Genomic DNA, 25,763 nt, shown 5'->3' with positions numbered 1-25,763 from the left:
CTTTTTTTTCACTTTGAACACGAGCAACAATAACGTTGTCAGTCGGCCACGAGCCAACACTAAGCCCACTACGGCTCCCCTTCAGTAAACTGACTTGCGCCACAAAGTGAAACTATGCACAGCAAAAGCAAGCAAAACCGGAGCGAGCAAATCGAAAGGGGCGTGCCAGCACTCCCTCCAACCGAGCCGTCACTACAAGGCTGCATTCCAACGCCGACTTGTTGCTTTTATGTTTTAATCCCGAATTCAATGGATTTCGGGGCCGTCTGCAAGTCCAGTCGGAATGTCTGGTGGAGAGCTTACCTCTGTTGAGGGCGGTGCCGGGCATGCGCAAAGCGAACGACTCAAGGCGCTGCAATGTGTGGGTGACCAGCATCGCTGATGAGGGGGTGGTTGAGTGATTTATGCTCACAATGCGGCGGGGGATGATGTACAGGAATGCTTTGACGGCAGGCGATTGCTTGCTTGGTAAATCAACGCTCCAATCATCCCTTTCGTATGAGAAGGGGTGTTACGGATTGCTCGGCATGCCTTCACTGACGCATCGAAAGCGTGCGAGCGAGATGGCGCGTTTGAGTGCCGATACGCGCATATCACGCTCGTATGTTTGGGTGTAAGTCGATTGGTTTTATGCGTGTCCTTGGAGTTTGTAGCTTGTAGTGGGAGCGTCTGTTGGTTGGCTATTTGGCTCGCTCGCTGGCTGGCTGCCTTTCTATGTTGGCCTTTGTTGTTCTCAAACTCAATTTGACATATTGCGACAGGTGACCCAAGCGTACGCAATATTGGTGGCAATCAGTTTACTTTGACGGGCGCTCGCATGCGGTACAACTACTCTAACGACGCGATAAAGCAGTGTAAAAGTTTCTTCTGTAGTAAAATGTGAAAAGTTTTTTGTATCTGAAACTAAATACTGATTTATATTGTAATTGTTTGCTGAGTAAATTTTGAAAATCACCAAGAATTCGTGGAGTAATGACGTTCATTGTGATTTCCGTGTGAAAATATCCTGCATTTAAAAAAGTATGTTAATAAAATATGTTGAGATGAAAAGTGCTTCTGTTTATGAGAAATATGGTGAAGTTATAAAATTAAAGATGAAAATATAGTTTACAAAAAAAAACTGAAACCAATTAGTTGTTGAGTTTGGTTGTACCTCATGACAGAGAATTAAAATGATTTTATAGCAGTGCATAGACTTGCTCTTACTCTTAATTAAAGAGTTGAGAAAAAAAAATTAAGGATAAATGACAAAAATATTTGTTTGAAAATTTTTATTGATTAAGTCAGGATTCATAAGTCTATCTTTATATTATATAGCTATATATTAACCCGAGAAGAGAGAAATTATATCAAAATTGTTACAGTTCCATAATCAGTGTTACGCGAGGATGATTTTTGAAACTGAAATCAGTCGTTAAAGAAAAAATATGTATAAAATACAATGACTTCCTCATTTTTATGAAAGAAGTACTGACACATTATTACTTTCATTATGTGTCTATCATTTTTCACATATGAAAACTTCTCTTGGGTAAAATTGCACCCCAATTAATTATAAGAATCACTTTTTATCACATTTGTATGTCTTTTTTGCTAATAATCTATTAATCTGGTGCACAAATTTCGAAGTAATTCGTACAATTTCACTTATCTACTATGCTGTGGTTTAAATTATTACTGCTCTAGATTCTAACGACAGGAATATATGGGTGTCTTCACTATAACTCGAGATATTTTAACGAAAATCATTACTTATGTTCCAAAAGTTTGTATGACAGCAATTTCTTTGGATATTGCACCATTGCCTTAAACAATAATCCACACAAAATTTCGAAAATATATATCTTCAAAAGAAAGAGCTTTCCATACAAGCACTTGATTCCGATCGTTCAGTTTTTATAGCAGCTATAGTGATCCAGAGTTTTAGAGAGTCTTCGATGCTTCCTTCTGGGTGTTACAAACTTCGTGGAAAACTTAGTGTATCCTGTTAGGTCGAGTGGAGCGAAAAAAAATTTTTTTTTTGCTTAGCCTGAGGGTAAAATTTGTAGATTATAAAAAAAAAATTCTAACTCAGTTTTAAAGGCAATTTTCGAGTTAAAAAAAATTTTCGTTAAAAATGTTTGATAAGTGTTCTAGAAGCTGTGGAGAGTCCTCTTTCAGGTCAATTCAAAGTTATCAATTTAAAAAAAAATTTTGTGGTCATTATTGGAGTTTTAAAAAAAAGTCTTAAACGACCACATGCTTTCCTTAAGCGTTAAAATAAATTTGGAGTGAAAAACCATCACATTCGGTAGTTTTTATATACATGTAAAGATTTAAACCAAAAATAATTTTTTCTTGTCCAAAAAAATTTTCAACACGAAATTTTCTTTAAAACTGAGTTGGCCGCTTCTAGATGTTAAAAATTTTTTATTTTGTCCAAAAAAAATTTTTTTTTTATAGTCTACAGATCTACTTGTATAACCTACCCTCACAATAAGCAAAAGAAAAATTTTTTTTTATTGCTCCACCCTACTGTTTAGGGTATAATATAATTGTGTTGTAGGGGTCATACGATAATAAAGGAATAGGAAGATATTACCCTCCACTATATATAAAACGTATATATCATTTTGCGGAAAGAACTCTATATTTCATTGAAATTCGGTTCAACTACACATCTGTGTTGAGAGGTTATGTCGAGTGTAAGCCATCACTTGAGATATTGCTAACGACTGCTGAAAAAAATATGTCGCTTTAACTAATATTCTTCAGTTTAACCAATGTTCAGGATTTCTAAAACTATTATATGGTTTATTATTTTCCATATACCGCTCTCAAAATTTTTAAACCATAAATAATTTTATAAATAATTAATTAGACGAAAGAATGAGGGGAGAAGGTAATATCGTTTCAAGATAGTTAAAATTTCTTTCTTTTACCAACCTAGTTATAATCTTCTCTAACTAATTCTTAAACATTTTCCTCTTACTAGATCTGTGAGAAAAAATTGGGAAATGAGATATCATAGATAGCTTTTACGCAGGTTAAACTCGATATTCCAGAATTTCCTTTATATCATTCAGATAGATTCAGAGATCAGCTAGTATTCCTAGTGCTATTTAGATCTTTTTCCTTGGTTTTTCTCCTACTGTTTAATACTTGATTCCCCCTAACAGACCAAAGAGCTTATAGTCTGCTACTTTCATATTATAGATCAACTTTCGTCGTCCGAATTTTTACTCTTTTAATTCCAGCGCTCAGCAAGATCTTCTAAGAACTCGGCCCCTCATAATTTATCCATTTATAACACTACTCAGATTAATATAAATTGCTATATGATTTTCAAAGTAATTGATTGAGACGATTACGAAACTCTTCCAAGTTTTTCCTGAACAGAATTTTAAAGTTTTTTTTAGGTTTGTGTCATATACTTCTAAAAAAATTTATACGAACAACCTTTTAATTATTCGTGGAATCTACCTCATACAAATAATGAACTCTTATTTGTAAACTGGACAGTTCCCGAATGGTGCTGTAGTTTATTTTTTTTAAATTCAACCAGATGTTTTCTTATAATGACTGATGGTTCGCAAAAAATATAAATTAATCCGTTACACATTAAAAAGAAGCGAATTTAATAAGGCTATCTGGTTTATGTAGCTTCTTGCATTTGGATACAAATACCTTCGGATCATAGTTTCAAAACCAACTTCTTTTTAATCTCTCCCTCCACGTAGCTGAGCAAAGAAAAACAAAAAATGTTGAACGAACAATATACGGATTGCAAAGTTCTGCCCAACATCAATGAAACATTTCCACAATTCGGTCGATCAATTGCTACACTGCTCTCGCCACTTGACTTATCGCTGCGCGCCACCAATCTAATACCGATTACGCCACCCTCAACACCCTCACCGCCACGAAAGCGTCAAAGATTAATGTCAGACGAGAATTATCTTTGGCGACCGCACGCCATGGGAGCAAATCAACAAACACCGTTAACACCGTTGCTACCAGCAACTGGCAGACCCTCATCTACACACACAGCAAAGGAAGTTAGTGCTGGTAGCAATTACCTATCTCAACTACCGTTAGCGTACGACTGTCGCCACGACGAATATCCGATGCAGCACACAACGTCGTCTAGCGGATATAAAAACAGTTTACACGATGTGCGGAGCAGCTTTAAAGAAATTCCAGAAAGTCAAGCAACCGCAATGCCAATGCCAACCATACCGCACGAAGCAAGATTACAGCAACAACCGGATGAAATGCAACGGTCGCCACAACAAAGCCCATTGCCCATTATTTGCGTGGACGATGAAACGATTGTCTTGACTGAGGATGAGGAGGACACACTTGTCAGTTCACACGATTACAACGAGGAAATCGACGACGAAGACGATGACGAAGATGAAGAAGCTGCGGCGGTACTGGCGAACAGGATGACTGATTTCAGACCAACAACAACAATGTACGTAGATGCCAGCAGTAATGAAAGTCAGAACAGATGCGCGAGGGAAAGCATTGATAATGAAGAGATGGAGACGGCAGATGAGGAAGAGGAGTATGTCGATATACTGGGCAACGACGACGATGACTTAAATCCGCTCAATAGCGCCAATTTCACACAGCGTCTGCAGTGTCAGGAATTGGAGGAGGAGATCGCAAAGTCCGGCAAAGCTTTGACACGCAACAAACTCATCTACGACAATGAGGAGTTACATCATCGCGCAATCAACGGTTTGGCGAAATTATTCGAAAAAGACTTTCTAGTACCTCATGTGGAGAAGAGGCAAGATAATAATTTACTGACTAGAAAACAAACAAATACCGTATTGACATCAATAAATGAGGCAGACTTGAGTGAACACATTAGAGCGGCACATGTAGAGAAGCCACCAGCGAAAGCTAATAGTTTTGGACGAACACATCAGCAACGTTCGCATAAATCGGAGCGAAAACGCATGAAGCTGCGTAAGCATCATCAGACGATCGATGAGGAGACCATCAGCCCTGTCTCGGGCACCATTATACGAAAGCTACGCGACGACGAAGAGTTGGTAGTGCGCAAAGGTGACATTGATCCGGCTTTCAATGTGGTCGAAATCACCGAAGAGGCTAAGGCGATTTTGGCCAGTATCGACAACAAAATCGGCGATTACTTATGCCAGCTGTGCCGTACTCTATACGATGACGCGTTCCAACTAGCGCAACACCGTTGTCCGCGCATCGTGCACATCGAGTATAAGTGTTCGGAGTGCGAAAAGGTTGCTGGAGCGAACTTCAGGCAGTTTTTAGACAATCAATTTATTTATTTTTTTTTTTGCTTAGGTCTTCAATTGTCCCGCTAATTTGGCTTCACATCGCCGTTGGCATAAGCCAAAGTCCGAGTTAATGGCGAGCAGCGGACAGAGCAAGAAGCGACACTTGAACGAACAAACAGGAGCAGTGGCTGGTATGCGGCATGAGAAGGTGAATCTCGTCGACGACGGGGCGGAGGGTGTCTATCCTTGCACGCAGTGTGGCAAACATTTCCGACGGTAAGTAAAACTCAAGTTTAAGTTTGGACTATGCTTGATTAAAATTATGGGTTTAAAAATATGACTACCTTAAGCAAACATAAATTCGTACCAAAAATCAGTGAGACCGGGCCTAAACCTTATCGAATATGCAAATTTCCGTGCATTGTGCTTTCCATAATGTATGTCTGGCATCATAAGAAAGAGCCTGAAGAAAATTGTAAGAGAAATTGATCGTTAATATGGAGAGCAACGGGAACAAAAATCGCTATCAAACCACTTCATATCGCGAAAGAATATAAATATTTCGGATATTAAGATTTTAAATTTATAGATTTCCCGTTGTATGGTTGACGCTCTAAGGGATAATTTATTCGTCAAAATAAAAGCTCTCCCGAAATATTCCAAAAATTTTATGTATACACAATTTACAAAAATTTCTGTTACATCATTATGCCCAAAAATCAACCCACACTTACATCGTTCAACTCCTTTTTATTATCTTACAGCCATGCCTACCTGAAAAAACATCAAGCTTCCCATCAGATTTTGGAGAATCTCAAATCTTTGGAAATCTTCAAAAACTCCAACTCAATTGCAAATCCAGCGTTCACCCATCCAATGCAACAGTCTAAAAGTCAGTTCCCCTTCACCAACGCAACGGCTACAGTACCAGTGCCACGCGCACCACATACACAGGCATCGCAGCATTTTGGCGTCGCCCATCCGCACACGATCAAGCCGTATCCGCAGCGTTTCAATCCGTTTCCCTTCCCAGCCTTTGATCAGCGACGCTTTTACTCACTGGGCGAATTGTATCTATCCCAGCACTTGGATCACTCTTCCGCCTTCCAATATGTGCAGGCGAACCATTTGCGAAACTTAACAGCCGCTGCGACAGCCTTTTCACCACGCCCACCACATGTACCGCCGCCCACCGCCTTAATTGCAAAATGACCCAACATTGTGCGTCCGGTGCCGCGCATCGCACTCGGTACCACTGTAACGACAACAACAACTCTAAGCAGAGAATTGTCACAGTTGCCGACGGCAGCGGCCGGACCACCGCCGAATGGTTTGAATGCAGTCAATGCTGCTGCTGCGGTTCCACGACATTTCAGTTGGTTACCGGCCGCAACAACAACACGAGAAACGAGAACAACAGATACGGCAGCTGTAGCGGTACCCTTAACGGCATACAGTGGAAATATTTAGAGGTGTTGCGTAAGTGTTAAATGATATGGAGAGGTTGTAGATAGTTTTGAATTTTAGATTTTTTCCTTAGCTAAATAAAATATATACACAAAAACATATGTACTTAAACGAGTATTTATTGTAATAATTATTGGTTTTAATTAATAAAATGTAATTAATAAAACTGCAAATATAACCATTTATCTATGCCTTTTTTCGATATCGGAATTTGGCTTGAAATGACCCATTTGTAATGCATAAGATAAGACATACGACATATAAGTTTCCTCGTGAACGCCATGTAGTAGGTAAGACCGTGGTCCTATAACGGAGACAAGAATATTATAACTACATAATTTAGGAAAGGGGTTATTGCTCAGACTATTTTTAGACGCGAACAATGCATAATTGATATTTAACTAGCAATGAGATGGATCCCGTAATAGGTGTATTACTACATTTTTCACTCCTCAAAACTGTAAAGATATATATATAAAACTTGAGTTGAAATGCTCTATTCGGAAAGCCCCTCACTCAATTTTAGGACTTGATTTTAACTGATGTTTTTTAAAAAGAGCTGACATGTTTCCATGATTTCAATTATCGACGGAGTTCAAAAGACACGATTTGTCTGTATGCTCAATAATAAAATAAAGGCTTTTATATGCAGCTAAGATTTATAGCAGAACATCTCATTTCGTAACGAGCGAAGAGAGCTGACGATTTGATCAAGGCCAGACCATATCTTGATCAATCCTCAGTGTATTTACTCGAAACCAGCAGGAAAGAACTCGTCTTTCACTTCAACCAGATATGTACAACTGGCGCGAACTCGGAAAGGATAGATGCAAATGCTAAAGTTTTGTGTATCTATTATAATGCCAAAGAAGAATAAGAATATTTTATATGAAGAATAAGCACATATTAGATTCTAACACTGATTTAATTTTGAAATCAGAGGGCATAATCCTAAGTAATATTAATGGTAAGGTGACACAAATCATTTTACAGGTTTCTTTTAAATGCTTAGTCTATATTCTAGTTTCTTTTTTCCATTAAAAAATATCTTGATTTCTTCAACTTTATCTTCTTTGCAGTACTTTTAAATAATCGTTCGTTGTTTCAGTCGAAATTAAATTTTTGAAATTGAAGTACCATCATAATCAAGTGAGTTGAATAAGTTATAGGAACGAATGAAGGTTTGAATAGTGGTCGGCAGTCTAAAAGAAAAACGTTTTCTCATAACTTTATATCGGTCTTAAGATACAACTTAGGTCAAAAGTCTTGGAATATAATAAACTGTCCGAAAATCTTAACAAACTTCTTCACGTGATGAAGATAATAATATTAGCATCGCATGTGTTCCATGTCATACCTTTTGCATAAACTACAGCTTCCGTGGCCATATCGAATAAACGCCTGTCTATAGATGTGTTTCCTTCACTCCCAAAGTCAACCACGTTAGCTGTAACATCTGTTTCAGCACTACTTTCGACTGCATTACGTACATACTTGCCATTGGTGAAAAGCACCAAAACCAGCGTTCCACTTTCACTAACAAATTTAAAAATAATAAAAAGCAAATAAAGAACTTCAACTAATTTTTCACCTTTTCTTCAGAGTCTGCTCCACTACGTCATTTAATTGCAATAGAGTACCCATTTGCTTATCTACACTTGCTGTGGACTCGACGCCACTCTCCACAACCAACAGATATCTCTTGTTTTTACGCTTTAACACTTTTAAGCTTTTCGCTATCATTTCGGACAATTGTGGAACGCGGCGCCTACGCGCATCCACATCATTTGTGTGATGCAAATTGTTGTTAGCGAAAATACCCATGACATAGTCGACGTTAGTACCATTCAACTCGCGTAAGTCGTCCCTATTCAGCAACACGGCGAAGTTGCGCTTGAGCTTCACATTCATCAACTGCCAATCGCTGATGATATTACGACTGTCCTGCGAATTGCAAGTTGTTTCGTCGACGGGATCCCAAACCGTGTTGGGCACATTCGAGACGAGCGTCTGTCGCCCGCCACCCATGATCACATTCACATTACGACCAGTCTTACTTTTGATCAGTTGCTGCGCCACGTCAACGCAACCGGCAGCGGTAGCTGCTACCGGCAATGCAGCATCACATTCCCAAGCTGTGTTCGGTGTACGTGCGTACAACGCCGCCATGCTTGCACCGGTAACACGTAGGGTAGTCACAAATCCGGTACGTAGTCCAGTCTCCTGTGCTTGCTCTACTAAGCTCTTCACATGATGACTAACATTTGCCGCAGCAGCGCAATCGCGAAACAACACACCAGAATCGAGTCCACCGACACGAAAGTTGGAGCGCACACCATTAAAAATGGCGCTGGCTACAGTGAATGGATCACAGAGATCCGTGCTGCTGCAACTATTCTAAAAATGTATATGTTTCTCTTTACTAGTAACACAAAAAAAAAAATAATAATCTGCCACACAACCTTCAATCTGCCGAGATGTGGAAATCGCTCCCAGCTCAACACTGTCTGTGGTTTGGTTCGGTTCGCTAGCAATGCACGCGCTGCGGCCATTGTCTCCGTATCAATGCCGCTCGTCAGGAAGATGATCGCATTATCCGCCAGCTGCTTATGCAAGTCTCTTTTCAACGCCAACTGTAGCTCTTCAATTGCTTCATCGTACCATAACTGTTGCTCCGGCGGCAGTTTGTCCTTCCAATAGGGTATGTCCTCTATGCTGGATACCTCAGTGGCCACCTCATAACTCATTAGAAATCCGATACACATCACCGTAATTATCATTGTGAGCAGTAAGGCACTGGCTAAGCTAAAGATACGCACAGTGTTGACTCTTAAGGGGCTAACTTTTGTTGGCTCCATTTTAGTATTTGTTTCCATAATTCGATACGTTGGTCTGAACTCATTCGGGGTAGAAGACACTATGTTATTTTAAATTTGTTCGGAGTGAAGCGCCGCGGTCTGCTACATCGTGGTTTTATGACTTTTCGCTATCTTATTTCGCCAAATCAGTGAGAGATAAACTTAATGATATGCTAATTACTTGTATACTTATTGTTCTTATTGCTTGGTTAAGAGTTAGTGTTGTGGAATCATCACTAAAAGGTTAACTGTGCTATAACAAAATTCTTTAATAAAACTAATTCATTCATCACATTGCACCACCCTAACAACAAGATTTGAAATATAATAGTGTATTGAAAACCCTGGATCAAATGTAAAATTTGGCTCGATTTTAAAATGAACCTCATTAAATATATTTCAGTGTTAACTAAAAATCAATGCAAATTTTTAGAATAATAAAGAGGGTATTTAGTTTTAGTCTCGGAATTTTGTTTAGGCTATCAAGATTCCGTAACGTCCTCTCTGAACCTTGTGACATTCTGTTCACAGTAGTTACTGACTTTTAGAGCACTTATATACATAAATATTATGTCTTTAATGAATTGCATCAATAAGGATTATTTACTTAATGCCAAGAGCGTTCGAACGATGGACCTTATGTATGCATCAGTATTATTGATAAACAATAAATCTTAATTTCGCTGTCTGACGTATACTACATCGAAACATATTAGGTTCTTGAGAATAAAACATGGGTTGCTTTCATAGCAAAGTAGATCATATATAGTATATATATCTTACATACACTCATATATAATTTCAATGTTTTTTATCTAAATGAATAGATAACCGTCAACTAATAGACCTTTGTATACGTCGAAGTAAGTTTATTATGTTTGAGCGATATAACTCGATTGCTGTTAATCACTGCAGCAACGCAAAGTATTTAAGATAACATTTAAAAAAAAAGTAAACATTTTGAATCAATAAGAAAGAACAGTTTTAAGATCCCTGGTTTGGAATTGATATGTTTCCATTCTTAATTATTAAACGAATTAAGTATTTAGGTATAAATCATATGTCAATAATATGGTTGTAAGCATCTCACCTTATATCTAATTGGGTATGAAGTTCATTGTGGCATAAGTAAAATAATTCGTTAGTTAGTTAGGTGGATCTGAATGAATATACTAATTTTGGCGATTAAAGAAAATACAAGAACTATTTCAGATGAATGAATGAAGATTTTTATCTACATTCTTTAAGAAAACGTCCAATTTGTCGGGGATTCAACGTGAACAGAATTTTTTACAGTTAAATGATGCCTATAGTTGTCTTAATCTCACGCTGATCTTGCAATATCAGTTTACGCACAGCATCAATAGTTTCCGGACCAACAACTGATTTTGGACGACCTTCACGAAATTCGTCTAGGATTGATCTATGACGTCGATTGAATTCACCATAGCATCAATAAACACTACCCCTTAATGATGAAGTTTCATCGCCAAAAATTGAATTAAGTTCATCGATGCGCTGTTGCTGAATTAATCCACGTCAAAAACTTTCACGATTTTATTCCATGTTTTGGCCGGATATGATCATGAATATTTGAAGTTACTGTAAACAACACAAATACACTCATATGTCAAAACGTTCTGAGTATGTCAAAAATGTCAAACTTTACGATAAAGTTGTGAATTGCCAGCTTGTAACACTAGGGTTGGGTCGGGTGAGGTAGGCTTGCCAAATCACGAAATATAAAAGGCAACCTACGTATGCAGTTTTTCTTTCTCTAATCAAACAGTTTTGATTATAATACTCTAACCGCTAGTGTCATATGAATTTCATGAGAATGTTTAGATGACAACAATTTTATTTGTTAAAGAGACAAAATTAATCTCGATCTTCTACTTAGTAAGAGATATGTTTTTAGAAATTGTTTTCGAAAGAAGAAATGGTTGTGTGTTAAGAAAGCAGAGCATTTGGGTGAATTAGTAAAAGGTAATATAGACCTATACACAGCTTTTAAATGACTATAGTCAGTCTCAATCGCCTTCAATATTTAAAATATAACATTTTAAATTTGAATCTTAAAATCTTAAAGTGCGAATATTATCTCACTTCCCGTGAGAATACAACTAGAAAGTCTAGTGCATTAGTGCACAACGCAGTAATGTTTATCACCCCATCGCCATCTACTCCCTTCCAATGCTTTTTTTGCTTGTTTTGTGACGGTGTCTATGGCATCCACGGTGCTTCGTCCTTTCCGAAATCAAACTGCATTGGGTCCAATCTACAGTCTTCTTCAGTGTATTTCTCCAGGACTTATTATATACACTATTAAATTGTTTCCAGGACTTTTCCTGCCGTATTGAGCATGCAGAGAGGGTGATACGATGAGGATTCTTCCGGAGGTTTGTCACCCTTTGGGAGAAGAACGAGCCGTTGTATCGTTGCTCAAACAACTTGTATACGCTTGACGAAACAGTTAGGGTTTTCTTTTTGTGACGTGCTTGATAACGAAATTGGGTATTCCGTCCAGGCCAGGTGCTTTTCCGATCTTTATCCTTATCACAGCATGATTCAGTTCCTCATGGGACACTTCTGAGATTTGATCCATATTTATTAGAAAAACTGGCACTCGCATGGGTTCATATCTTGGGAACAGGGCACTAACTATCTCGCGCAAGATAATGGGAGATATAGGGGGTCTTTTTGATTTTCCCATCATTATCTGATAAGCTTTTCCCCAAGGGTAATTTTCTACTTGTGACAAGAGCAGGTTGGAAGTGATTTTCTTTCTCTTTGCTATTCCTTTATGTAGCTATTTCCGCTTCTTCCGGAAGTTGACAAGGAGTTCCTCAAGATCGCGTCTTCTTCTAGCCCGTTGTTGCCTACGTCGAAACCTGAAGCATTCAGTTCTCAGCTGAGCGATTTCTTCGGACCACCAGTACGAGGGTGCTTTGTTTACCTTGTTGTTCCTTTGTGGCATTGCGGCATTGCAGACCATTGTAAGTGATTTCGTTATGATTTTCGTTTGGCTTTGGGCATCACCTTGTGTGTCTTCATTGATTTGCCCAATGGCATATTCAAGCATTTCTAGGTCGCTGGGTTTTACCATTGTTTTGTCATATTTTTGAGCATCGTACTGCTGATACTGTCGCGGATTTATATCGAACGTTATGGCTTGGTGGTCACTATGAGTATATATTTCGGAGACTTGCCATGATGTCTGTGAAACCATCGATGAACTTACAAAGGTGAGTTCAATATAAGACGATGCCCTGCCTTTAATAAAAGTTGGTTTGCGTCCGTTGTTAAGAAGTACTAAGTCGAGATTTGCGAATGATGATAGTAGGGATGTACCCCGCGCATTTGTAATTGTACTTCCCCATTCGACCACCTATGCATTAAATCGCCAGCTACCACTAGCGGTACCTTTCCTTTGAGTGCGTTGTGAGCTTGAAGAGCATGTCGTGAAATTGCGTAAGAGATAGGCTGGGGGCAGCGTAGCAACTATAGAAATGTATGCCTTTTATCTTTGCATATACAAAGCCATTATATTGACTTTTTGGAGATTCTTCAAATGGTAGATTGCTAAAAGTCCATATCGCGAAATTTAATCTTTTGTCTTCAGTCCAGTCACTGTCACTACTTGGGGTTTTGTACTGTTCGCTGAGTAGTAGTACGTCTGTGTTGAGGTCTGATGCGGGTTTTGCAAGTAGTGCTTGGGCTGCTGAGCAGTGGTTCAGGTTCAGTTGGAGGCACCTAATCCAATGCGTCGCTTACCTTTGAAATCACCAAAGCTTCAGAGCGTTTCGCCTTCCGCTTTGGGGTCTTTGGTTCTGTATTCTTAGGTTCAGCCTTACTTTTCTTAGGCTTACTTTTGTTGCTGACCAGTACCCATTCAGGTTCTTGTGGGGGAGCGATATCTTTAGTTTCGCAGGTTGTTCGGTTGTTAGGCGTTTGTGCCATTGGTTTTTTGACAACATTGGGCCATCTCTTGCTGTTCGAGGTTTCTTTGTCATTCTCGAGTTTTCTCTTGACCTGCATCGCAATTATGAACCATGGCGAGGTTTGCGACATGTTTTACCTCAGTTCACATTCCATCCTCAAGCATGGCTACAAGATTTTTTACTTGTTCCCCAAGTTGGTAGAAGACTGCTATTTCCTCCAATATCGTCCCTTCTGACTAAAGGTGTCGCATTCACCAAAGTATCTTGCTCGACGCTTACTGGGATACTGTTTTCGCGTCTAGTATGTAGTGGAAGCGTCCTCATTATTGCTGAGCTTCTGCTAAACGCCGTCTGCTCGTAGTTCCGTTGTGGTATCAATGCGTTTTGGTTCTGTTTAATTATTCATGTTTATGTGATTGGGTCCCCCTCAGGGCCGCTGTCGCCGCTCGCTATGTGCAATTGCTGTGTTGATCCCGTGATTATCTTTGCATTGCAGAGAGGTCACGTAATGGTTGACGTAGGCCCTTATGGGTGCCTAAGTTCAGTGCCAGCTCAGCGTTAATTGGGAGCATGCTCAACCGAAAATTGCAGCACCAACTCAATGGCGGCGGGGAATTATCAGATTGATTTTACCCATTTGTGAAACAAGGGCACATAATTATTGTAAAAAGTTTTCTCTGAATTTTAATAATTAATCTCACAAATTGACAGGTATTTTCGGAAAAAAGTCAGTCATAGGCATTGAGTTCCACATATACGGTATTTGGGGGCTTGGGAAATTATGATCGATTTCAACAATTTTTAAACGTGAGACTGCATATACCAAAGGCGCTTTTTGTGCAATGTTGCGATGTATTTATGGGCACTTGATTTTTATACTGTGAAGTTATAGAATCATATGTGTTCATATTTAAAATTCTGATTTATGCAAAGCAGGCGTGGTTTTGGTCCGATTTTACATGTCACATTGAACGCATTGGTGTGATGACACCCTCCCAGCAAGTATGGTCAATCGTTGGCTGAACAAAACTATTTGCTATGAGAAACATGTTGCGAGAGTTTAAAAATAATAAATTATTGAAAGGACATAAATTCTTCAAACTCTAGTTTTTTAAAATTCTTCAAAAATAATACCAGTACAAGTATGTATATGCATTTATAGTGTCATTTTGCTGTCTCCTCAATGGCCACATTCCCCATACATTGAAAGAACGGTAATTTGCGGTCAAGTTAGTAACCGTGGGGGTGTCTCAAATTGCCGTAAAATTCATTTGATTGAATTTGTCATAATAAATAAATTGGCGTGACAATTTTACTTTTGTATTTATGAACATACATTTATATATTTAAATACTCTACCCAGTATGAAGTTAAGGAAAAACTAAACAACTAAGATTCGATGAAAATAGAGAGACATTGAGAAATGTTAAGAACTGGTATTGAATTTAACCAAAATCATGTATTTTTATAAAAAATTATATATGTATAATTAATACATATTTAATAATTTACTTTCTTTTCCCATTGAAAAGGGAAGATTAGAATAAAAACTTTGCTGTACGAGGTGTGTTCAAAAATTAACGAGAATGTTGTCGCCTTTAAAATATTTCCCATTCGCACTTCTCCCCAATTATGCACTTCTGCCAGCGCTATTTCCAGTCGTCGCAACACTAATCAACTCGATTTTTGGGATAGCCTTTAGCTCTTTCAGCGATGTGATTTTAATGACATCTATGCTTTTAAAACGATGGCCTTTTAAGCTTCTCATTATTTTTGGAAATAGGAAAAAGTCACACGGAGCCATATCTGGCGAATATGAAGGCTGGGCAAGAATTCACAAACAAATTCTTTGATACATTTCCTTTAACAAACGAAAATCGCCAAGCTCATAAAAACACGTCTCGCCTTAGCGGCTGCTGCAGACAAATTAAGATATGAATACAGCTGAAATTTTTATCCTATTACTTCGGGAGCATGTTCAAATATCAACAAAGATAATAAAAAAAAATTTTTGACAATTGGACTTTCAAAATCCGCGAAAATTTTGTTTAAAGATTCTTGTTATCTTTTGAACACACCTCGTTTAAAAATTATGTTTGAAATGTACTTACATACCCATGTCAATTTCATTCCACTGTTGAAATGTATAAACCGATATCTTTAATTTTTATATTATATCATTTTATTATAATAGGATCATAAATGCTAAGGAGTTATTAAGAATATACCATAAAAGTGATAGTAGAATAAATAGACATTTCGAAATTTATAGAGATATCTCACATTTTCATATACTCGTATAGTATACAATATGTATACATCAACCAGAAGGTATATTAGGGGTTTAATTTAATTCGATTAAAAAATGTCACATATTAATCGATATAACAGAAGGGCGTATATTTAGCTAAGAATACAGTTTGGAAGCATAATACATGCATGCAATACCTTACTTCTCAAACTGTTGGATATTAGTGGCAAATGCGATCGCTTAAAAGTATACACCATAGAAGATAAGAAGTGTCAAATTGTACAATAACAAAATTAGAAAACTAGCGAACGCTGCTTCGAATGCAGGGCAGGTGACTTCGAACTTTTCTACATTCTTGTATTCAAATATTTATTAATTTTTACATTTAACTTACCATTTGATGGAAGCAAGGAAGACCTATACCTAAAACTGAAATATTTTAATTATAACCGATTTCACATTAAATTACAACAACCTTTTTGCACAACACTTTTCTAGGCAAGCCAATGAATAACACCTATTATTAGTTTGTTGTTTAGAAAAATTACAATTTTTACAGTTTATCCCACACGCGTATCGGAAACTAATGTGCGGAAGCTTATTAAAGCAATTAGAAAAACAGAGTTGCCAGTATCTTGCAAAATGTGCTGTCCGGTGTGTACAAGTTTTAGGTAATAGACTTTGAAATTTTAGAAATTTAAAAAAGAAATTTGATTTAGGGGCTTTAAAATTTTTTAGATCCAAAGTTGCAAAAGTTTAGAAAAAACTTAATAATAAATGAAGAGGATTTTAGCAACATTTATTACTTACTATATGTGTGCCACGAGCTCAATTATAAATTGAATTGGAGATACTGAGTAATAAATAGACCAAATAATATTACAAAAATGTAAAAGTTTAATAGATTTTCAATTCAATTCAAAAGGAATATATAATATAAAAAGCAAAAAGTTGAATTGAGTTTTCATATTAATCGTGATTCTTGATTTGGTAGCACTTATTACTAGTATTCCCTTTTAGCCTTTTCCGGGATATTTCCTTGCTTAATACTACAAAGCTTCTTAATGTTTGTTCTGCACATTTTGAAGCCAACTACAAAAGCAAAGAAGCGGTGATTGCTGACTGGCTTCTCTGCTGGGATTTTGTTTCTAGAACTTTACTAAAGGAAATCTTTACCATTTTAAAGAAAACTCACATTTTTGTACCTTGCCTTGTAACTCAAATAGCAAAACAATAATTTTCACTAAAACCACTTAATATTTTCATATATTTAAACTGAAAACTCTTACAGAAACTTTTCTCTCTGGCTGCCCAGAATACTCACCTACTCTACACAACCTCTTGGGCATTTCATTTGATGAAATACCAAAAACACTCACTGCACAGTATTTACCACAAAACACTGTAATTATATAGATTTTTTAAGTATAAACCATAGTTTTCATAAGTTTTTACGAACATAACGAAACTCTGCACGAAAATTGAAATGACGACGGAAACTGGTAAAAAGCATAGAGTTGTATTTGCATTGTCAAATAATTAGTTGTGGTATTCTCTATAAGAATCCTTGTGGACTGAAAAACCACCAGAAAAAGGACAAAAAACATAAAATTAAAAATAGTTATAATAAATAATTTTTCAATTTTCGAATTGGTGTGATATATTATATAAAATATATAATTAGTGAAAATTATTTTGAATAAAAAATTTTTAAATTGTTATGGCGAACAATTTAATCAGGATATTTCTTACATGTTTTGGAAAATATACAATAGCAATAATGTTTTAATATATAACTCCTTCGTTTTTTCTTTTAAACATATATTAGATATCTATCTACTGTTAAAAAGGGAATGACAAATTAGAATAATTTTAATACACATACGATAATTTTATATTATCTATTATTATACTATATTATATTTATATGCAATCTATATCATAGTATTTGTTTGTATATTTTACTCCACTAATTAATTATTTATTATATAATTCTCATGAATTCTACAATTTTAGTGAAATTATCATCTCATGTGCATATTGATTGCATTTCCAAAATTAAATCTTGTAATAAGCGCACAATATCCTAGAAAAGTGGAAAAAGAATAATAATAATGAGTAACGCCACATCGGATGGAATTTTAATACTTAAAAGAAATACAAATCAGATGAAAATTAAATTATACTAAAATTATTAGTTCCAATGGTCTTGATTATGTATGCATTTCAATTTTTATATTAACTTTTTACTAATTTCGAAGAAAACAGAAAATTTAATAATTACAGTTTAAATAAAATATTTATCACATTCCACATTGCTTACAAATTTATGTAATCTACTACACTGAATAATAAGTTTGGCTTGAGATCGTGCTATTGCAATTAATAAGTTTGGCTCTATAGTATATTCAAGATTGAAAAATATCTATATACATTATTACATTATTGGCGACATCCTTAAAAAATTTATTTTCGAAAAAAAAATAAGAGGAAAAAATATTTTTGACACCACTCTAAAGAATTTTTCACTTTAACTAAATAAATATTGACTTCTAAAACTAAAATTCTTTAAAAAATCCACATTCTATTACTCATATATAGTACAAAATATAAACTAGGCTTTTTTAACATACTGGCAACACTGTTTGTCTAACCGTCACCAAGTTCAAACGTCGCGCATTAGTTTCCGATACCCGCGTGAGAAGAACTGTAAAAATTTTAGTTTTGCTTTGAAAATCCAAAAATTAATGATTTAAATACAAATAATACAATAACGATTCATTTTAGTTCAATATAAGGCTAGTGTTCATAGACCACATGAGTTTCCTATTAAATAAGTATAATGTATAAGCCTAATGTGAATTCGGTCAAAGTTAAAATATTTCAGTTCTAGATCTGGAATTATATTTCGTCCATCAAATGGTATGTATTATTACAAAAAATATATAAGAAGAGTCCCAAATCACCTGCTCGGCAACAACAAGCAGCAAATTAGCATTACCACTCGCTAGAATTTGTGATTTGTTTTTGTTCATCAAAGCACAAATTATAGCAGCTTTTTTATGACTCTAAGTTACTTTCATACTTTCTATAAATGCAGTATGTGCAGCTCACTTTTAGGCGACTGCTTTTTTTGCAATTACTAAGTAACAGTTTGTGAGGTTAGGTATAATATGTATTTTTTTTTGTGTTTCCAAACAGTATTGCTATTTCAGGTGTAAAGTCATTATGAGTTAAGATATACCTTTTTATTTATTTATTAATTATTATTTTTTACTTATTGACTTAAATAATATATTCTTATTGATCAAAAGAATGAATCAAAATTATTTAAAAAAAAAACGAAATATTTTTACTTAGAATTTCGAAGAGCAATTTTAATTTATTTTGAATACATTCGGAGTAACTCTAGTTTGATTTCTTTTTCCGAAAGTTCTTGAAGTAAGCTGTGTTTAAGGATTAGTTAAATATGTTCTACAGAATTCTTCAGTAATTTTATAGTTTATAGTCAAAGCTATTTATGCTGATGAGAAAAGTTATTCTTTCAAAGACTTTCGTTGTAGTTTTTTCTGTGCTTCTAACGACACTCATCAAATATTTTTGTAGTATCTTGACAGACCTACACTCAATAGATATGTCCTTTCCAAAGTTGTTTGTTTGAACAAAAAAAATTTCATTGAAACTTCGAAAAAAATTGTTCTGCAATATTTTCTTTTTTCTTTTAGTTTCGAATTGACAATTCTTCCGTACATTTTTACGTAAATTGTTACAACGAATTTCACTTCCATGTTTCGAACCATGTTTCCAAGTTTCGTCCGTTATATTTACTGCCGAGTTTAAATAAAGTACGTGATACACATGTTTATAATCGCTTATATGTATATGAATGACGAAATTGCACTTCAAAGGGTCATTTAGCCACCTGCGATGTCAAAGCTGTCTCGCTAAAGTGTCAGGGTAGTGTTTTCTATTTGTTTTAAATGTCACCAACTTGATTTGAAAAAACTGGGGGTACACTAGTATAAATGGCAGAAGTAAAAACATAACAAGCAAAGCACTTTCAGTTGGGGCAAGAAAGCTACTAATTACGTGCTTTTATGCCCTATAAATATACACCTAAAGGTATGTAATGAAAATTTATAAATATTTTTTCACAATTTACAGATAAAGACTTTTGTGATATTATAAATTCTATGATTCCGGGCCACTTTTATCTATGAAACTATATTTTTCTAATGTATAATTTTTTCTTGGCATCATATTATTCAAAATCAATAGCTATAAATTCCTCACTACATTTTTCTGGTTTTCCTTTACTTATAGGGTATAAGGAATTGCTTCACGGTAAGCAGTGCAATTGTTACAATAGTTTCGAAACTATTTGTGGTAATTGAAATTGACAGGTGCATGGAGCCGTCACACTTTAAACATGCAGACATACTTATAAAAGTACATATATTTGTACACAACACAAAAAGTTCATAACAATTACGATTGGCTCCCACAGTTTTATTAAATATTGATATAGAGTCGGGAATTATGCCCATGATTACCCACGCAATAAGTTTCTCATGCTTAAATAAATATTCTGAGCTTCCCGAAAAAAGAGCTAATGAAAGAAGTATTCAAGAAAAGATTGAATATGGATGAAGAACAGATTCAGAGGAAGAGGATACTTAATTCACTAACTAAGATAATATTTATAATTTCTCGTGTGTTGTATTTATGGGGCTATGCCATTAGTCGATTGATTTTGTATCCGTGGAATCAAATTTGAACACACGACCGACTATTCTCGGTGCCCCGAATAAGAGAAAATTTGATAGCAATTTGACATTGAGTGTTAGAAACATTAAAAGGAGGAGGTTACGAGCGGTTATGGGAAAGAAAACTATAGGAAATAAATATGCATGCTTTGTGCCCTACTTTAACTTCAAGTAATTCAGATCAGGTAAATATCCTTTGGGTCTTGTGACTATCGGAAAATGCATCTCTCTTATCAAGCGAAGCATTAAATATCTTCGACTAATCGAACTCAAATATGCTATATAATAGTCTCCCTACTATTCTTAAAATATTATAATAGCAAAGGATTAATTTTGGAAATACAGTTACTAAGAAAATTTTGCAGGAAGGTTTACGATATACGCATATATATCAACATAACAAAAAATTGACAATTGGGTTTCCAAGCTCGCGAAATTTTAAATTTGAAAATTCTCGTTATATTGTAAACACACCTCGTATTTATATCTACTACTAATACCTAATTTATGGGTTAAAATGAACATATATTATATATAGAATTTCAAGTTTTATTTGATTATAGTTTTTTTGGTAATTTTGAACGTTTTTAATCAAAATAGCACTAAAACTGCATATTTTGATTTTCTTTCACTTCTCAAAGCTTTTAAAAATAAGAATTTTCTTTCACTTTACAAGTATCCGCATTGTAAACAATTTTATTCTAAACGGTTTAAAAATTATAGTATTTTTAGTGTGTTATATAAAAGGAAAACTTTGAACGCTTAAAATGAAGCTGGAAAATTTTTCTTGCAGGAATATTTTTTTTCTGTATATTGGTTCATTATAATTCATCAATTCGATATTATTATTTTTCTAGGCACACCCTTATACATGCATAGGGTATAGTTGAATAAAACTTTTTTTAAAACTAAAAATTACAATAGAATTGTATAAATAGCTTTATAGACAGTAAAATATTTCTTTGCGTATAGAAATATGTATATGTAAGTATGTGTATGCTTTTCGACTATTAAGCATTTGCAAGTACTCCAATCAATTGTATTTGAAATAGAATTGTTAATTACAGCTCACAACATGATACTAAATAATTATCCTCCTAACTTCTACAGTGCACTTTGAACTCTCCATACTTGAATTGTCCTGTTATTTGTCATAAAATTACACTTCAAGTTAAAAGCACATATATACATATATGTATATATATACTAGGGTCGAGCGAAATTTTTGTTTTTTTACATAGCCTGAGTGCAAAATTTGTAGATTATAAAAATAATCGCAAAAATTTTTTTATTAATGTTCTAGAAGCTATGGAGAGTCCCCTTTCAGGTCAATCCAAAGTTATCAATTTAAAAAAAAAAATTATGGTCATTATTGGAGTTTTAAAAAAAAGTCTTAAACGACAACATGCTTTCCTTAAGCGTTAAAATAAATTTGGAGTCCGAAACCGTCACATTCGGTAATTTTTATATAAATGTAAAGAGTTTAAACCAAAAATAATTTTTTCTTGTCCAAAACAATTTTAACTCGAAATTTACTTGAAAACTGAGTGGGCCGGGCCGCCGCTAGATATTAAAAAAAAGTTTGATTTTGTACAAAAATTTTCTTTTTTTTATAATCTACAGATTTTACCCTCAAGCTAAGCAAAAAAAAAATTTTTTTTTCGCCCTAATATATACATACATAGAGGTGAGTAAGTGGTGGAAATTAGTAGTTCATGTCAATTATGTCTATTTCACAGTTGCAAAATTAACAAATCAATTATTTAGCATTTGTCTGTTAATTGGAATATTTAACCTCAAACAAATACAAACATATATGCCAACTTGGCTTACACACATTTCTACAAATGCATTTGTATTTGCAAGTATTTGGATGCAAAGCTGTGTCACATGCGTACCTTATATGCAGCAGAATATTAAATCCAGTTAATAATTCACATACATATGCACATATACGCATGTTCATATATACAGACGTACATAGTTGAAAATCACAACTGTTAATAGCGGTTGCCATTCTAATATATTAATTACTATACAAAAATACGGGAAATGCGTGACAACTGCGCATATAAGGATAAGTCACCTAGAAGTGCGCCTCAGATTGTTCTAGTGTAAGCTTTTTCAACGGATTGTTTGCCATTATTTATGCAATAGAATATTTAACTTTTAACTATTGGAATCGCTTTTGAATGAAATTGTTTTTATACTCCTAAGAAAGTACTTTTGATACTGAGCAACTTGCGGGCATCGTGATATCGGGGAAGAAGGGAAAGTAAAGAATATTTATCAACAATATATATATAATGAGTTCGTGTGTTATTCCAATCCATAGAACAAAAAATAGAATTTAAAAAATTTTAAACTGTATTAACATTTTGCAGGGTTTCTTAAACTTCTTCACCTTTGTTTTTGTAAGTAATTAATATAATATGTACATATTTTAAATCTGTAATCTGTAACTATTATTTGTGATTGATATTTAATTTATTATTCTTTCGTTTCTTTCAGTGCTGCAAAAAATGCATTAAAAATGTAATTGAATTAACATTTAATAGAAATTTTTATTATTTTTTAAATCTGAAAATATTAATTAAAAATAATTTAAAATTTCTAATCCCAAATACTGTATTGGAATATCAAAAATAAATTTTTAATGCTAAATATCAGATTAAGAATAAAAGAAAAGAGAGATTTAATTCGAAATACTAGATTAAAAAATTAAAAATATTAATCCCAAATTAATTAATAAAAATTAAAAACAAATTTTGTTTTTCATTTTTAAATCAAAATATTTTTTTTCAACTTCCAATTTTCAATTCCGTTTTTACAATTAAGTATTTTTTAATGAAAAAAGTCCCAAGACCAAAATGTGTATCCATATTTAGATTCAGTAGTTTATATATTCTTAACCAGCAACTGTAATTTTTCAAGAACAATATTCTTCGGGGATAATGTTGAGCTCGTACATTTCACATCAATTTTGAAGCATAATTTTTCATGTCTATTATCTCCACTTGGCGAGTTTAATTGAGAGAAATGTTCGTAGCAGAAAACTCCACATTCAACTCAACAAACCACGAAGAAGTGCAGTTAACTCTTTTTTCACGCCTAAAAGTCATAGCTCTCAGAAATTATCATTATTAAGCTTAAAACCAAATTTGGTGTCCTCTAGAGGTACCAACTAATTCCAGTGATTCTGCCTTTTTATCACTTATTTACTAGATATATAATATTTTGTAGCATAAATACTTGCTATAGATAAGATATTGACATATTGAAAAATAGATCCTCTAACGGTTTTATCAAAATTCAAAAGCTTCTCATGAAATCCATAAGCCTTTCATATGCGTCTAAAAATTTTGAAAACTATTCTTTGCCTGACAAACAAAATAAATGAAAAGCTTGGCTTCGTATCTGTCTTATCGTTGACAAAAATGTTGGTGATGACTTAACAAGTAGGAGTTGGCGGTAAGAGTTCATCTCCATCAATCTGGCGAAACATTAGAGTCTGGCATACTAAATAGGAATGTCGTTATACAAGAAGAGAATCTTTTAGTACTGTAAAAGAAGAAATTAATAATTTCTGTATTTATGTTCTTAAAATAGTACATTTAATATCTGATTGAAAGATTTCCATAATTTTTGGCGTGTTTCACAGTATATACAAGAATATCTAATCCACTATAACATTTAGAGATAACTAAATTCAAATAATAATTATAGTCATGTACTCAGCCCATTCCACTAATAAAAATAAAAGCTCTTTACGTAAACTTTTGTATGGAAGCTTTCGCAGGTGTAAAACTAAGCTGCACAATTGTGTAGAGATGTTAATTTATAAACGATTTTAGCAAATTTTCAAACCACAACTTGAAAGTGTAGCAATATTAAAGTTCCGGTTTATAATTCGTCGTCAAATAGAAGAATTATTAATATATCAAGCGCAGTGACGTGAAAAATCAATTCATATTCAAAAGAGTCTAAGTTTGACATGATTTACTCACCTATTTTTTCTAAGTTTTTAAATAATATTACTTTATGTTATGAAAGTCTGGAAAGCTTATTTGTATATCTAAAGCTAATTATAAAGCCATACAAAGTTTAAATATTTGATCATTTGAAAATAATCGTCATCGTTTATATTTTAATTTGCTATGTATATAAAAAAACTCTTCATAGATATTTGCACAAACAAGAGAGTAATATATAATATGGTTCGAAGGTCAGACCAATCTATTGAACACTATTGAGACTGGTAATATTTGCCCAGCTTCTCAAATGCCTGATGAACTTGCATTAAAAGCTTTTTAAAGCCGCGATTAAGAGATATATTATCTGGCTACTGGAAAAAAAGGTTTCTATAGAATTGAATGTAGCTTGATCGGTCTCAGGTAATTCGTCTGAGCATATTCCTGACAAGAAAAAAATCATCGAATGCATCTGCCGTTGTGTAACTGATTTTCGTAATTCTTCTGAGTATATTTTTGACGAAACAAAAACTTGCCTTCTTGGAAATGGCTTAAAATCGTAAATTCCGTCACAGAAGTATAAAACTTGCAAATTTAATACCTTAGCCATTATGACGCGGCCTATAATTTATGAATCCCGTCGGAAAACAATAACATTACATCATTTCTCTAGCTCTTAGAAACCTGAACCACCATATTAGGGATTAAAGCACTTTATGATCTCGAGGGTTATATTCATGTCCATATTCCCCAAATTAGTGATGTATTACTAGATAATTATCTACTTAAAATATTGTTAATAATAATAATGAATATAAGATTATTTTTATTAGAAAAAAATTTCAAGTCCATACTTCAAAGATAAGGAAATTTAAATGAGCTCTATCGAAGAATCTTAAATTCTTTAAAGATAAGTTAATAAGAAAATCTAACATCTCGAACCAGCTCCGTATATTAATGTAACATGAGGCTTTCAATAACACAATCCCTCCCGGATAGCGGATACCGATTGCAATAGTAATGCTCAAAGAGAGCAGCAGCATCGGCCGAACCGAGTAGAAAGCTTTAGAGAGCGAAACAACTGAGCGTAATACTAGCTTTATGCAACTGGTGAGAAAGTTTAAATTAAGGGTTGTACAAACATACACACATATGTATGTATAAAAAAATCAGCTTTGCACCGCGCTGCAACGCGAGGCAAACACACGCAGCCCCACACAGCCGCACGTATGAAGCTACGAGACGCGCTCACTGGCATTC

General features: G+C 34.6%; 2 protein-coding genes across 2 annotated transcripts; one reads left to right on the top strand and one right to left on the bottom strand.

Annotated features, from left to right (window-relative positions):
* The first annotated feature begins 869 nt into the window (after positions 1-869).
* On the top strand, positions 870-6,734 carry nerfin-2 (nervous fingers 2). The gene is made up of 4 exons (XM_014234367.3): positions 870-1,020; positions 3,720-5,252; positions 5,317-5,525; positions 6,014-6,734. The coding sequence occupies exons 2-4, from the start codon at positions 3,741-3,743 to the stop codon at positions 6,459-6,461; spliced, it is 2,169 nt and encodes a 722-aa protein (XP_014089842.2). The 5' UTR covers positions 870-1,020; positions 3,720-3,740; the 3' UTR covers positions 6,462-6,734.
* Positions 6,735-6,817: 83 nt separating this feature from the next.
* Alp13 (Alkaline phosphatase 13) lies at positions 6,818-9,666 on the bottom strand. Its single transcript, XM_014234383.3, has 4 exons — positions 9,179-9,666; positions 8,308-9,113; positions 8,074-8,252; positions 6,818-7,020 (listed from the first exon to the last, which is right to left on the bottom strand). The coding sequence occupies exons 1-4, from the start codon at positions 9,590-9,592 to the stop codon at positions 6,899-6,901; spliced, it is 1,521 nt and encodes a 506-aa protein (XP_014089858.2). The 5' UTR covers positions 9,593-9,666; the 3' UTR covers positions 6,818-6,898.
* Positions 9,667-25,763: the final 16,097 nt, after the last annotated feature.

Source organism: Bactrocera oleae, chromosome 2 (genome assembly GCF_042242935.1).
Source record: "Bactrocera oleae isolate idBacOlea1 chromosome 2, idBacOlea1, whole genome shotgun sequence".
In the NCBI taxonomy this organism is placed as follows: domain Eukaryota; kingdom Metazoa; phylum Arthropoda; class Insecta; order Diptera; family Tephritidae; genus Bactrocera; species Bactrocera oleae.
Note: the sequence above shows the minus strand (reverse complement) of the source record. Positions and strands in the feature narration are given on the sequence as shown.